This window comes from Rhea americana, unplaced genomic scaffold (genome assembly GCF_003343005.1).
Source record: "Rhea americana isolate MKP2758 unplaced genomic scaffold, rheAme1 scaffold_70, whole genome shotgun sequence".
NCBI classification, from domain to species: domain Eukaryota; kingdom Metazoa; phylum Chordata; class Aves; order Rheiformes; family Rheidae; genus Rhea; species Rhea americana.
Window position 1 is genome coordinate 288784 of NW_028186868.1, and position 14699 is coordinate 303482.

Sequence of the window (14699 nt, forward strand, 5' to 3'; positions counted from 1 at the left end):
GGTCAGGCTTGTTCTTCTCCAGTCTCAGCGCTAAATCAATTTTCCTGACAATACTTCCAACATGTCCTTTCCTACCAGGTAGGAAAGAAACAAAAACTTTTGTGCATGTGCAAATCATAGCATCTTTGAACTCTTTTTTAGTTGCAGCCAGCACATGAGACCTGTTGTTATGGCAACAGCCTTGCCATTGTCACACAAAACCTTAGAAATTTTCATTCCAAAGTGAAAGGTTTCTTCCATACTTACTCTTTTGTGCTTGGCTGCTGAGAATCTATTTCCTCGAAATTGTGCAGATGAAAGTGTTGCAAACATTAATGATAGATTTGCTAGCTTTGCTGTGTTTTGCTTGACTTCTCACTGTCCTCTTCCTTTTCTAACAAGCTCCTTGGAGGAGAGGAGAAGATGAGGGGAAACCCAATATATTCTCCTCTTTTGATTAATTTCAGTCTTTCATCTTTCCTTATGCTGATGAATCACAGATGTATCTTTTTACCTAAGTCTCTCTCARTGCGATTTTGTATAGTTCATGCTTTTGATCCCTTTTTCTTGTCAGCTCCAACTACATTTGACCTAAGCTGGCTTAATTATGCAGGCCCATGAACTTAAGTCTGTGTTTTGGCTGTGCCTTTTGAATCCTCCCTCAAATCACCTACAGAACATCTGTCATGTTTCTTTCTGTACTGACTTTCAAAATTCTTGCAGAACTCCTCTTCCCTAGCCCAAGCAACTGTTGCTTCTTTTGCCATGGCACCATCACCTCTCAGTACATACAAAAGGCAGCTGATACCATTTTTCAGAAGCTTGTTCCAACATTGTTGTTGTCTTCTTTTATTCCTTTCACTAATTCCTTCTTCCTGGTCCATCTTATCTTTCCTCACCTTCTAGGTACTGCATCTACCTCTACTTCACTTATCTGTCAATCCTTTCTTATCATGTATTAACTGCTTGTCTCCTCTCTTGTTCTCCTGGCACCAATTTGCTCTCCAGTCTGCCACTCCTGTGAAGCCATGCTCTTTTCTCTTGAGACAGTCCTGCAATACATTCAGTGCACTATTTTTCAACTCCTTCTCATTCAGGTTGCTCTTTAATAACTCTCCATGAAGTTTCTATTTATGAGAATTTAGTCCAATAAGAAGAGCACAGAGATAGGCTATTGGGAAGAAGCAACGTACTTGATGCAAAATTAATATCAAATAACAATGTTAAATTTGTGTGGCAGGCATATTACCCTGAAATTTTGTTGACTTTTCCACACGTAAAAGATAAGCTCTTCATGACAGAAAATGCCTCTTCCTATAACTACCTACATATATAAATGTATACACATGCAGTACATGTATATATAAGAAAAATATGCATACATATATACCTAGTGTATATATTTGAAATAAATGCACAGGAGAGGTAGAACATTTCAGTTCTGTTGAACATAGTCCTGCAATGTACAGCATATGAGAAAAATGTCATCTGGAGTTCCTAGGGACACACACAAGATTTCTCAGGCATATTTTGCACTGGGTTTATGATAAAATTTCTAAAAACTTTGTAGAGGAAAGTGCTAAAGATGTTTGTGCTAGAAGTATATTTCCAGAGGTAACTCAGGGAATTTGTTGCAAGAGAAGAGAGTCTGTTCCAGGGATGAGAGAGGGCGTAGAACTAGAACACAGGAGTGAGTTTGGGAGCAAGGAGAAACCAGAATTGATACAGACAGAACATGAATTGCACAAGGCATTAATAGTGAGGATGAAAGCTTGAACTTGACAGTGATCTGAAGAGATGAATGAGATAGAATCATAGAATTGGTAAGATTCATGGAAGGGACCTCTGGAGATCATCTAGTCCAACCTCCCTGCTCAGCAGGGCCACCTAGAGCATGTTAGACAGGGTTGCACCCAGGCAGGCCTTGAACATCTCCAGAGAAGGAGACTCCACAACCCCTCTGGGCAACCTGTTCCAGTGCTCCGTCACTCTCACAGTGAAGAAATTCCCCCTCACGTTCAGGCAGAACTTCCTGTGCTTCAATTTCTGCCCATTGCCTCTTGTCCTGTCACACAGGGCAACTGAAAAGTTTGTCCCCGTCCCCTTGACACCCTCCCTTCAGGTACTTGCACACATTGATAAGATACCCCCTCAGTCTTCTCTTCCCCAGGCTGAAGAGGCCCAGCTCTCACAGCCGTTCCTCTTAGGGCAGGAGCTTCAGTCCTCTGAAGCATCTTTGTAGCCCTATGCTGGACTCTCTCCAGTAGCTGCATGTCTCTSTYRTACTGGGGAGCCCAGACCTGGACACAGTAGTCAAGATGAGGCCTCCCCAGGGCTGAGTAGAGGGGCAGGATCCCCTCCCTCGACCTGCTGCCAACACTCTTCCCAATGCAGCCCAGGATACCATTGTCCTTCTTGGCCACAAGGGCCTATTGCTGGCTCGTGGTCAATCTGTGATCCACCAGCACTCCCAGGTCTTTCTCTGCAGAGCTGCTYTCCAGAAGGTCAGCCCCCAGCTTGTATTGGTGCCTAGGGTTATTTTTCCCTAGGTGCAGGACCCTGCACTTGCCCTTGTGGACCCTCACAAGGTTCCTCTCTGCCCAGTTCTCCAGCCTGTCCAGGTCTCTCTGAATGGCAGCACAGCCCTCAGGTAAAGATCATCAGATACGTGGCAGGAGAAGAGAAATATTCTAGAAACCACATATTTCGTATGAGCTGATGTAAGGTCAGAGACTGGAAGGTCACAGAGGAAGGGTAAGTCACTCAGGTAAGTCTAACATGAAGTGCCAGACATTGAGCTGCTATAATTCAGCATTAAGTAGACTGATTTCACTGAAATCATGCAGATTTCTGCCATGAGGATGTGGCTTCACATATATAATGATCATTTCAGAAAGGAAGGGTGCCTCATGCAGGTACTGAAGAGACAAAGCAAAAGAAATTGGGAGAATGAGGGAGAAGGACAGGATGAGAAAGTACCTTAATGAAGGAGTTTATCTGGGAGTTGTGCAGAAAATAATCCAGTTTGTTTTTACCATAATAGATTCTGCTAGGCTGGTCTTACAAAAGGCAAAATAGGAACAGTTTATTCATAGAAGTACCATAAAATCTGGTACTCCTTCAGGTGAGTCATGTGCCGCAAGTCACTGGCAAGTAGGAGAACACTGAGAAGTGCCACTATACAACTACCCTGTTATTATATTCTTGATTACACAGCTGCTACTTGCTACTGTGGGAGACACAGCACTATGCTAGAATAAGCTTTAGACTAGCCAGGTGCAGCCATTATTATGCTTTAGATATCTACAGTTAATACTTCAAAGTGCTTATGTTTACATAATGCGAGGCACACAAAATGGGGGAAGAGTAAAAAAGCTATTGTTATCCAGATTTTTTTAAAGCAGAATCAAGCAAGAGGCTATTAGGTGACTTGTCCAGGGTCACATAAGAAATCAGTATCAAAGTTAGGGATTGAGATGAAATACTGGATCTCCTTCAATGCCTGAATTATAGGATCATCCTTTCCCCTCGGTTAGCCACCAGAAATCTATGAAGTGAAAACAGAATTGAAGGCATTGAGTTGTCAGGCTTAGAAGTATCTGTTTTTCCATGGAAACCTCTTTCTAGCGACAACTAAGCTTTTCCAAGGAGAGAAGCACTCCTCATCATGTGAGCTGTCAGAGAGCTATTCTGTGCAAAATACTGTGGATGTGCTGCAGCCTTCTAGATGAAGTCTCATGCCACAGCCAGGAGGAATACAGCCTGGATCTGGACAATCTAGCTATAATTCTGGCTGCTTAATATTTTTTCACCATGGTCATGCCAGAATTGTAGTTGTGTTTTCTCTTGTCTGGCTGTTAGTGGTGATACATGTATAAGTAAGAAAGACAGCTTAATTTTCATAAGCTAACTTGTGCCTGGAGTAACAAAGGGTGAGAAGAGTACACTTCATCATAACTGCAGGGCCAGAGCAAAAAACAATGACAAAATTCTTGTTGTTAGTCATGGTGTTTTATTATAATAATTCTTAAGAAGAAGAAAGAGGCAGTTCAGAATACTGAACAATTCAGATTCATTATGGTAGCCACAGTGTTCTCATTTGCTGAAAGAATAACTCTTTCATGCTTGCCTTTTACAAAGGCCTTGGTGGCAGGGAAGATCAACACTCTAGCCTTTCCTCTCAGGAAGTCTGAATTCAGATTCTGATACAATCAGAGGTGAAACAAAACTGGTGAAATATGGACTAGGAAGTCTCATTCACATTGCAAAAGCAGGCCCAACAGCACTGTAGCCTTTGCTAGGTAGACTTAAGTTAATCAAAAGCTAATAGAGCAAAGTTTCAGCAGAACTGCATGTGGCTCGTGGGGAAGACAGAGGAGTAGCAAAAGGACAGGTCAGGGCAGAAGCCAAAAAACTATGGACAAGGAGAGTATTCATTGTGCCTGCTCATGCCATGCATTGCTTTGGACAGTAGCTCATTTCTGTGACTTCCTGATATAGTTGAGGAAGCAACTAACTAAATGAAATGACTAGTAATACTCAAATATATTAGATAAATTTTCTCATTCACAATGATCATTCATATCAAAATCTTTTGATGAAAGTTTTGACAGAAACATTTTTAGTTGTTCAAAATCAGAATGACAAAAATTTATGATTTGATTTTTTTTTTGATTTTTTTAATACATAATATGGCATATAAGTTATATATTATATATTATGTATCACGTTATTCAATACTATTGAAATGGGGTATTGTACATTGTTAAAATAAAACATTTAGATGTGATTGTTTTGATGGTTGCAAATCAAAATATCTTGAAACCTCTTTTCCAGAAAATATTTCTGAATTTCAGTTGAATGATTCAGATTCAGAATGAAAGCATTTTTTGAAACTATTGAATTTGCTATGCAGCTGAAGTTCTGTTTTTCTGATCAGTTCTGCCCTCAGCTGAGATCATAGAGATAACGTAAAGGAAAAGAATTTGGTGTTCTCCTTTGGAAGAGACAGCAACACCATCCCAGGCTAGAGAAAACGGAAGTATAGCTAGTGAAGGTACTAAATGTATTTTCATAACTTTGTCCAAGGTGGCTTGGGAGGCAAGTCATTTTCATCTACCTAATAAGATTTTAGATACTAGTAAAAGTTATAACAAGTTACATGATATATTAGCTTAGGACAGTATCTGAACATTTTTGCATTCCCAAGCAGCTCCAGAAGAAAACTGGAGCTTTCCAAAAACTTACTTTGTGACAAGCCAGAAGGGCAGGTACAGGCAGTTATTCCAGCTCAGTGGATACAACACGAGTCATGTCACCTTGTCCATGTATCTGATCTCTAAAGCTTACCTGTTAATTTCTGCCTTCATTATATCCCATATCAAACTTCCAGAAATACTGTTGAGAGCAGGATTTGTTGTGATGCCTTTAAAAATACCGGGGAAAGGGGGAAAGAAATGATACTGCTACAAGAAATATACGGACATATGATTTCTTAAGCCTTCCAGTCTACAATGGCATGAGAAATACTAACTGAGAAATAAGTATTTCAGGGGTATATTTTCAGAACTGAGATTTTGGACTGGTAGGTGGGAAATCAAAACCATTAACAAGCAGCAAGAGTTTGTTCATTTCTTATTATTCATCAGTTTGAAGGCTGAACTCTGTGACTTGTTTGGCAACACATGGGGCTAAAATAATGAAAGGAGATTGATGTCCGTAGTAAGGAAGTTCAATATCTACTTCTTGCAAATGGAATTCTAACATTTCTTTTGATGTTAGCGGTACTATCCTCAAAAGGATCTGCTGACTGCTGAGTTGTGAAATGTGCTGTTAGAGTATGGGCAGTGTCACTCCTACCAGCTGTGTTGCTGCGTTCCAGCCCAGCTGCACCTGCCTTTTTGCTGTTGTTCTCACCCTTTACTAGTCATGGTAGTTTCTTATTTTGATTTATTCTACCTCATCGGTAAGAGAGTGGTTTATAAAGAACAGTCAGCCTTCTAGCACAAAATCAACAACTGTTAGCTTAAATTTGGCCTTTATTAACTAAGATTTGTTTCAATCAGTCAAGATCTCTTTCATATTTCCTCACAGTACATGGCCCATGGGACCTCATTTGCTGTCCAGTGTGTTCTGTGTGTCTCTGTGTCTCACAGGTTGTGAAATGCTACAGTTTGTTTGGAGAAAGAGCAGATCTTCCTTTCAGCAGTTACTTAGATTGCATCTGCCTCTAACTTGAATTCATCTCATTATCTTATGTACTGTGCTCTCTTAATATTACCAGTTTTGAGTAGCACCAGTGGGGTGATAAATGCACAGTGGGCTTTTAGATGATCCTTTCCCTCTCATCTAGATTTCTCACCTTTTTAAAAAACTAGTGAAGGAGTATAATGTGTAAAAGGAAATATATAACATATAATGAAAAAGGAGAGACTTCACTAGAAAATGATGGCTGGTGAGGGCTGGCGTGTTGTAACTGGGACAGAGTAGTATGGAGTGTACTTGGTAATCTCTTGAAGTTATTTCTAGATTGATTTTYGTTTGCTCCTGGAATGCTTCTATAACTTGCAGTCCCGCTATATTTGTTAAATGCATTGGCAATTCATTCCTCCTTACCCCTTAACAGTCTTTGAAACTGAATTCTGCGTGAGGGTTACCAACATTCTACTGAGTTAAAGACCACAAGAGACTGTCATGGTCACCTAACCCATCCTAACTTCTGCCTAACTATTTTTGAAACGAAATGAATCTCTCTTTATGTCTTGCTTCACAGCCCAGTCTATCTGTGACCATACCAAATTTTAGTAATGCAGATAATGGTCCTGTATGTGCAGCATAGGATGATAATTTAATACTTTCAGTGCACTGCACCCAGTTTTGCTAGCATATCTGAGATTTGAAAATGTTCTTGCAGAGCATGATATTTAACTGATTTCTAGAAAGATTGTAAACAGTTTCCAATCCCAGTCATACTGCCCTTACTGAGTGTCAAAACACCATTCCTTTTCCTTTCTTTGTTTAGATCCAAATGCAGTTTTTCTCTTCCCTCTTTCACAAGAGCACCATTTCAATCACCTCTCTTATTTACATTTTATGCAGTATCTCAGGATAGATAGTTAAGTTCTTATCTATACAAACATTCATTTTTCAGTTGATTTTTAAGCAGTGCGAACCTTCTAGACACATTTGATTTAAAGTATGTTTTACTTCAGCTGAAACCAGCTGCTAATCAATGTAAGCCAAACCAAAATAAGCCCATCTAAAGCTGAAATCATAATTTCACACAGGTATTACCTAAATGAGTTTTAAATTACTGTCTTGAATTAAAACAGTGCTACTTTCTTATGTAGGTAAGCCTTTAGCATCCAGTATTTTCTAGAGCAAAAGGGATTTCCTTTCTGACTGAGAAAAAAACCCTGAAACCAGTGGGGGAGGCGGAGCATGGGAAGAGAATAATTTATTATATCAAGATTTGTTCTTCAATTATATTATCTCTATCAGAGTATAAACAGATCTTCATATTAGATGATCATTTTACCAACACTTACTTCTCACCAGGAGTGTTTTTCATCATTGTGTTCCAAAATCAAGCAGCATTCAGATTTGTCTGGGTGATATATTTTTGTCAGCACGGCAAAGGTTCCCACAGTGTTTAATTACTCAGACTAGCCAGGGGAGAAGGAAAGAAATGAGCTGTGCTGAGTTGGCTGTGCCAGGATTGTTTTCTGTTACATAACTAGGCATCTTCCTAATGCATTAAAGGAAGGCAGCCTCAGAACTACTGTCTTCTGTTTCCATTGACTGTCTTACTCCAGATTTTGTGTTTATCATTGATTAACTGCCTTTTAAAAAAATAATATATTTGCAATTTGCTCATTTCTAGGGCAGCAGGTTCTTGGCTTGGTGGAGAACCAAAGTGATTGGTATCTGGGCAACCTTTGGAAGAATCATCGTCCCTGGCCAGCTCTTGGGAGGGGCTACAATACAGGTAAGCCCTGAGGATTTTCCTCGAATTAACATATGCACTGAAGATGGAATTTATCTCCTGGCATGGAGATACAGTACCTCCTTCCCAACCTACCTCAAAATTTGCAGCTTAAAGCAGTAAAAATGATGTAGTGTGATGTGTTTTGGAGTTTCTGCTCCTGTGCTGCTCTGTGGGGAACATGTGCCTTCTCTCAATGGTCTTAAGAGAGATTGGAGRAGAACAGAGCTTTCCAGCAGTCTGACACATCCTAAGCACATCCCTCACATAAAGATTTCTCTCCAAGATGAGCACCTGAAGCGTATGTAGGCCCAGCAAGAGGGAAAGAATAGGAATTAAGGCTCATTTTTCTGTAGAGAGGTAAATGGTATCACAAAATGTCAGCCCAGCAATGATATAACTCCTGCAGGACAGCAACAGGGTCATAATTGTCCTGATAAAATGCAAACCACTGCCATCAATTTCTGCTACTGTGAGAAAGGTATAAAGGCACTAGATCAGAGAATTTATTAAGTTACCAGAGACAGGTCTTCCCACTGATTTGTTATTTGGTATGTGAGAAAACATACCAGGTGCATAAAGAACACACACATACATCTAAATCATGTCAATGCTAGGCATTATGTGCTGGTGCAGTAAGTTAGGTTCCCTCTGTATTTGTAATAAAAAGGCAGAACAGATGGTGAAGGCTCCATTTAGAAAAGACGAATCTATTTAAATAACCCTGCACTATCAGAAAATGATTCACCATAATAGTGGGTTTGCTGTGCAGAAATATACAGGATTCAATTAAACAGACTAACTAGAAAAAGGATGGCACACAGTTGTAGATGGGTCATCTGTATTTCTGTATTCCTTTGTGTGCTGGTGGGAATCATGCCAGTTTTTCTGAAATTGAATTTCAGCCTTTACAAAACATTTCTTTTCTCTTGAAATGTTCATAAGAATAACCTAATAGAACTTAGAAAGATATGGATGTAAGATAATAACAAAAGAGGTTTGTTTCCTGGTTCTTCACTCACTAGAGTAGAAGTACCTATATTAAGGCTTGAACTGCCTCCACCCCCAAATACATGAGACAGAGATAAGTTTCATGGATTTGCCACGATACCTGAAAGCTCACATTTTACATAATCAAACTTGTCAATGTCGGTTACGTTCTGTGTTACAGCTGTGTTACAGCACAAAGCAGTACCTTTTGTTCTTCCGAAAGGTGACCACTTTTTATAATTACTTTCTGTTGCAAATTTACTTTTTCCTTTCTGCCATTTTAATGATGATAGGAAGAAATGTGGCACAACTACATAACATTAACCCAGAAATGTGTGGTGTCTAAAATGTAGTTATGTAAATAATAATGCTGTAAAGCTTTAATTTATATTGTTATAACTTACTGATACAAGGTTTTTTTAAGAGTACCGAATATCACTGTATCACAAAATTCTTCCACTGGAAGCAAAACTAATTRGATATCAATAGTCTTTTACATTTATTCTATATGTTAATTCATAATGAGTGTAAATACATAGCTACCTGTCCATGAATAATCTTGCCCATGATTTTAGTCTGTTCACAGTTTCTTTCTTCAGACAATTCRTATGCAGTTATGAAAACTTTTTTTTTTAAGAGACATAGAAAGAAAACCAAAAGCTAGATAATGAATGGAGGATTGCATAGGTGACTGCAATAAGTGGAGTGACATTTTTTCATACATGCAACAATGGGTCACTGAGTAAAACACTGAAAGTGCTGAGAGATAGCAAATGATATATATGATTGACAGAATCAGCATAATTTACTGTAATATTTTTGTTTAAATTCATTGTTTGTCTCAATAATGCAGCAGAGATTGGAGATGTAAATCTCTAAAGGAAGAAGAATTAACAAAAGAAACTGAGGTTTGTTTGATGTGTTCAGCAAATCAAAATAATTGACACTGAAGACACCACATTGGCCAGGAAGAATTCAGAAAACTGAAGGAGAGAGCAAAAGAACGATGATAAGTCTGAATAAAATTTGTGCAAAACTCATGACCAAAGTTGGGCTGGGAAGGGAAAAATTCAGAGCTTMGGGTATTTAAAGTTGTATTTAGGAACAGTAAAAGAGCCCTCAAAACCCTGAAACTTTAATTGTCAACAAATACAAATCAGAAGGAAAGCATGAGAGACTGTGCTCTTGAGAGAGTGTTTTACTATAGTCTTAAGCTGTAGTCTTAAGAAAAGAGATTTTTATGGGGGTCTCTTCAGCCATGTCCAGCCATGGAAGCTTTGATGCAGAAGCACTCCTCTGAGTCAAAATTCTTCCATTGCCTTTCACTGCTTCCTCCCTATTCCTAAAGTATATCATTTTTCACGGACCTATTCCTTTCTATGTCTCAACCAAGCTGGACAGCATGTAGCTTGGGGGATTCTAGAAGGCAGATATATTAAAGCCAAAGCTCTGTTTGTTTCTTCTCCATTAACTCTTTAAATCCAGTAAGCATATGAGTTCTCCTATTTCTGTGTGCTCAGACCAAATCTCCAGGCAGCTGATGCAGATACTGAGGGAAAGCTTTTTGTTTGGTTGTTTTCTATCCCTCTTGCTCATTTGCGCAGGTGGATAATTCACGTCAAAATTCAGTCTATGACAGTACAATCTTAGGAAAAGCAAACAAACTCAAAGTCAGTTCAGTGATAATTTCATCCAGTGTAAAATGTTCTTAGTTAGACCCATTCTTTATTCTCAGTGTTTGAGAGAACATTCACTTTCTCAAGGCATTTTAAACAACACTGTTTCTATGCAACGAAGGTACCAGTTTCTTCTGTACCTCTTTCGCCAAAACTCAGTAAGCTACCTTATCAAATGCTTTGTATATGACACCCACTCCATTTTGCTTGTCTGCGCTGAGATTAACACTTACAGGCCCATAGTATGTTAGTTAAAACACACACTTCACTCTCTGTAATCTATACTGTTTGTTACTGACTGAACTATGCTTTTAAAAGTATTGCCTAAGGTGCATGATGATTTTTCTCTTTACAGATGTTAAACTGACACCTCCAGAATTGCTCTGTATGGTTTGATATTCATTTCTGAAGTATTGACCATCTTAATCCTTAGAAAAATATTTTGTCAAAAAATATCTAAACATAAAACCTTTTAGTGATTTGTCTGCATTATACTTTCCAGCATGGAAAACGCAGTTTCTGGGGACTCTGTTGTCATGATTTCAGGCCATTTCCTCAGGTGATGTGAATCTCTCTTGGCTTCTCAGGCTTTACTGGCCCAACTTACAACAACTGAGAATCTGACTCCAAGTCTTTCAAATGGAGCTTTAGAATGGGTCAGTCTAAATTATACCAGGCAATATATTCAGCGCAGAGGTTTCAGGACCCAAGAGATTTTAGTCTCTTGACAATAGTGTTCATTATTCCTGAGACAACTCAGAATTCATTTTCTATCAAGCACCAGCACAGGAGCCATTTTTCAGTGTGACCAATTCCTCCATGAGGTCTTTAAAATTCTTACGGGAGTAGAGACTGTAAAAATTAATGCCAAAACAGAACAAAAAGAGCAATAGTAAACTGAGGAAAAGACAAGCACCTAAAAAGCTGAGGAAGTTTGGTTTTGCTTTTAATTAGAAAAGTGTAAGAACATTAGACTCAAACTGTTTTCATAGGTTAGTATTTCAGCTATCACTGGAAGTGTAGCTATACTAAATATACTGTGTACTGTTTTCAGATCTAAATTTTTTTCGTATGTTTTTTCACTCTGAGAACATCCATCTTGATCTGAGCCAAGGACTGACTAGGGACATGAGCCCATGGGTCTTGAAACAACCCACGTCTATCCTCTGTAATTTGGGATCACATCTTGTGCTTCTTCATGATGATACTGTGCATCTTCAATGCAGAAAGCAGATGACCAGTAAAGAAAGGCAAAATAGATGGGGATTTTCCAGAAAACTACCTATGGTCCTGATTGAAAAAAGCAGTAACTGCCTTCATCTGTGCTCTTTACACCTCTGTTCACTATTACTGTGAACAGCTAGGCACGTGTGTTTTCAGAATAAGTTTTCTCTGAACTGGACGCTATGATACTGGATCTGATGTTAAGAAGCGCTGAACACTTTTAAGTAGACATTTCTGGTTTTCAGCAAGTCTCACAATTAATACTTTGAATAGATACTGTTGCCTAATTCTGTATAGATCTGTTACCAAAATACCTTTTTTTCCTCTCGAAGCCTCAGAATTCTGAGAACCATCTGTATATAATTTACAAGTTATATTCCATAGCTGCTGACTGCCAGTAGCACTTTTCTACATGTTCTAGAGAAAGTAATATATTGTTGTTTGAGAGATCCAATTTTTCAGAATTTTCTTAATGAATGAAAAAGTCAGAGAAATCATGTGTTTTTGAACTCTTAAATACCCAGCATCAGGCCCTGACACAGGAGAATGTCACTCAATTTAGCCATGCCCTCTCTAAAAGCCATTGCAATATTCCTACCTCCCATTGCATAAAACATTAGTCCACCTTTGCTACCAGTCATTCAGAAATTCCTATCTTTCTCTTTGGTTGTATGTACAGGAGCCTTTGAAAACAGACAAAAATACATTTAAATGATCAAAAAGAAAAAAAACAAGAAGAAAAATGAGATCCAACACCCCTATTAAGGCAAAAAGTAATACTCTCCTCACTTGCTCAGATTCACATTGTACTAGTTGTTCAGATTTTTGAATTAGATTATTTCTGTAAGTGACTGTGACCTCACTCAGTAAATATTGTGCGATATCAGTGCAAAGTGATACTTATACACATGTGCTTTATACTGCACAAAAATGCAGTCAAAATACAGGTATCATGCACTTCATACAGGAAGTATCTTAGGAAGTGCGCACACATTGGTGTTTTTAGGCTCAACAAGAAAGCTGTCTGTGTCAATGTTTGGAAGCTGAAATGGTATTTCTGCTTTTGATGGCTGTCTCCCTATTTTTGTGACTGTAATCTTTAGCTTGCACTTAAAAAATAACTTATCTAAAAGCTGTCTATGTGCAAGAATAGCTTCCTTTTCAGCCTTTCTCATTCACTATCTAAAGCATGTTATGTACTGAGAACTTGTTTACAGCATGCTTGGCATTTCTGAAATGCGGGTCAATATGTATTTGATTTTGAAAATGGTGCCTCCAGTTTGAGAGGCCTATCCACATAATAATGGGATTTCTGTGACTGAATTAGTTCTCTGTTCATTGCATTTTCTAAGAGAAGTCCTGTGCTCCTTGGCAATTGAATCTATCAGGCTCTGCAATAAGTGCATTTTTTAAAAACAACACCTGATTTTATTTACACTTTACATTTTATTTACATCTCCTAAGAAACCTGCAATAAGGAGTCAATGACCTTTAGACAGTCCATGCCAGATTCTAGTTTCCATTGTTCTGAGGTAAATAAAAAGTAATTCATTGGTGTTGACTGAATTGTCAAAGATTTGGTTTTTTAGTGATTTGACCTGAGTTCAAAATGTAGATCTTTCTATAATGTACAGAAATAGGATATATATATATTTATTATTCCAGTCTAATGATTTAAAGAATTATTCTGAAGTGTGGTATTTTAGCTTGATAGAGACAGTTCTTTATGTGAACATACATAGCTTGATGATTAATTATGTTGTCCAGCATTCTGAAATGCCCTCTCGGTTTTGTAGATGGGCCATCATTAGCAGGTTAAATTTAGACAAAAGATTTGCACATAAAAGCTTAGTAGAGGCATCCAGGTGCCTATACTGAGAACAAAAACCTCTATTACATGTCAGGAGAACCCCRGGCAAATGCATAGTAATATTAAAACTAGTACTTTTTCTTTTGAAGTGCAAGTTCACTTTCCAGCTTCTCACTGCACTCTGTAAAGGCAATTAGGTAAATATAGTTCCTTTTTGTAGATATGGAAACAAAGGTTTTAGCCATACTCTCAAAGCAAAGAAAGAAGGGTCACAGTTGGACCCCATTTTTGGGCTCTAAGGAATAGCCAGGTGCCTGGCACAGAAAGCAGCAGAGTAACTAAGATGTCTCTCTACACCCTTGAGTCAAAGTTGTTCCCTCTAAGGGAATGCCCACAAATAATAATTRGATGTAGTCGTAGTCACATCAGTCTCTTAGGTGCCATTGGCTACAGAAACTACTGTACTTTTACCATTGTAGTAAACTGGACAAGCTGGGTTCAGGATGGAACTTTGCCCTTAAAAAAAAAATCTTCAGAATGTGGGAAAATCAAGAAACTTTATTTTTACTGCATGAGTTAGAGAAGTTCTGAGAAAGAAGAATCTGCAAAACTGAGTGACCACTAAGATCTCAGAAGAAGCAGCAAACTGCTGCCATTGTCCTTTTTCTCTATGTTCAGCTGCCTCCTGACTAATTGTTCCTGCTGTGGCTCCTAGGTGCTCCATCCTCTACCTGCCTGCAAAGAGCTGAGCTCAGGGGAGGACAGGAGCACTGAAATAGGATATATAGATAGTTTCTGTGCTCTTGTTCTCAAGTCCTTTGCAGAAGTGGTAAAAAGAGAAGTCTTCCTGAATAGGATCATAGAATCATAGAGCAATTCAGATCAGAAAGAATCATCAGAGGTCATCTGGTCTTCATTCCACTGAAAGCCAGCTAAGGTTGCTCAGGGCCTTGTCCAGATGAGGGATCCAAAGTTGCAGATTCCACAGCCTCTCAAGACAGGCAGCTCCAGTACTTAACTAATGTCATGGTTGGAG

General features: G+C 38.6%; 1 protein-coding gene across 2 annotated transcripts in view; it reads left to right on the forward strand.

Annotated features, from left to right (window-relative positions):
- The window catches only part of LARGE1 (LARGE xylosyl- and glucuronyltransferase 1), a 288083-nt gene that overhangs the window by 214049 nt on the left and 59335 nt on the right, over window positions 1-14699 (forward strand). For both annotated transcript variants that reach the window (XM_085321682.1, XM_085321683.1), the window contains one exon: window positions 7862-7966. In XM_085321682.1, the coding sequence (XP_085177808.1) occupies window positions 7862-7966 (105 nt within the window). The remainder of the gene's footprint in view (window positions 1-7861; window positions 7967-14699) is intronic.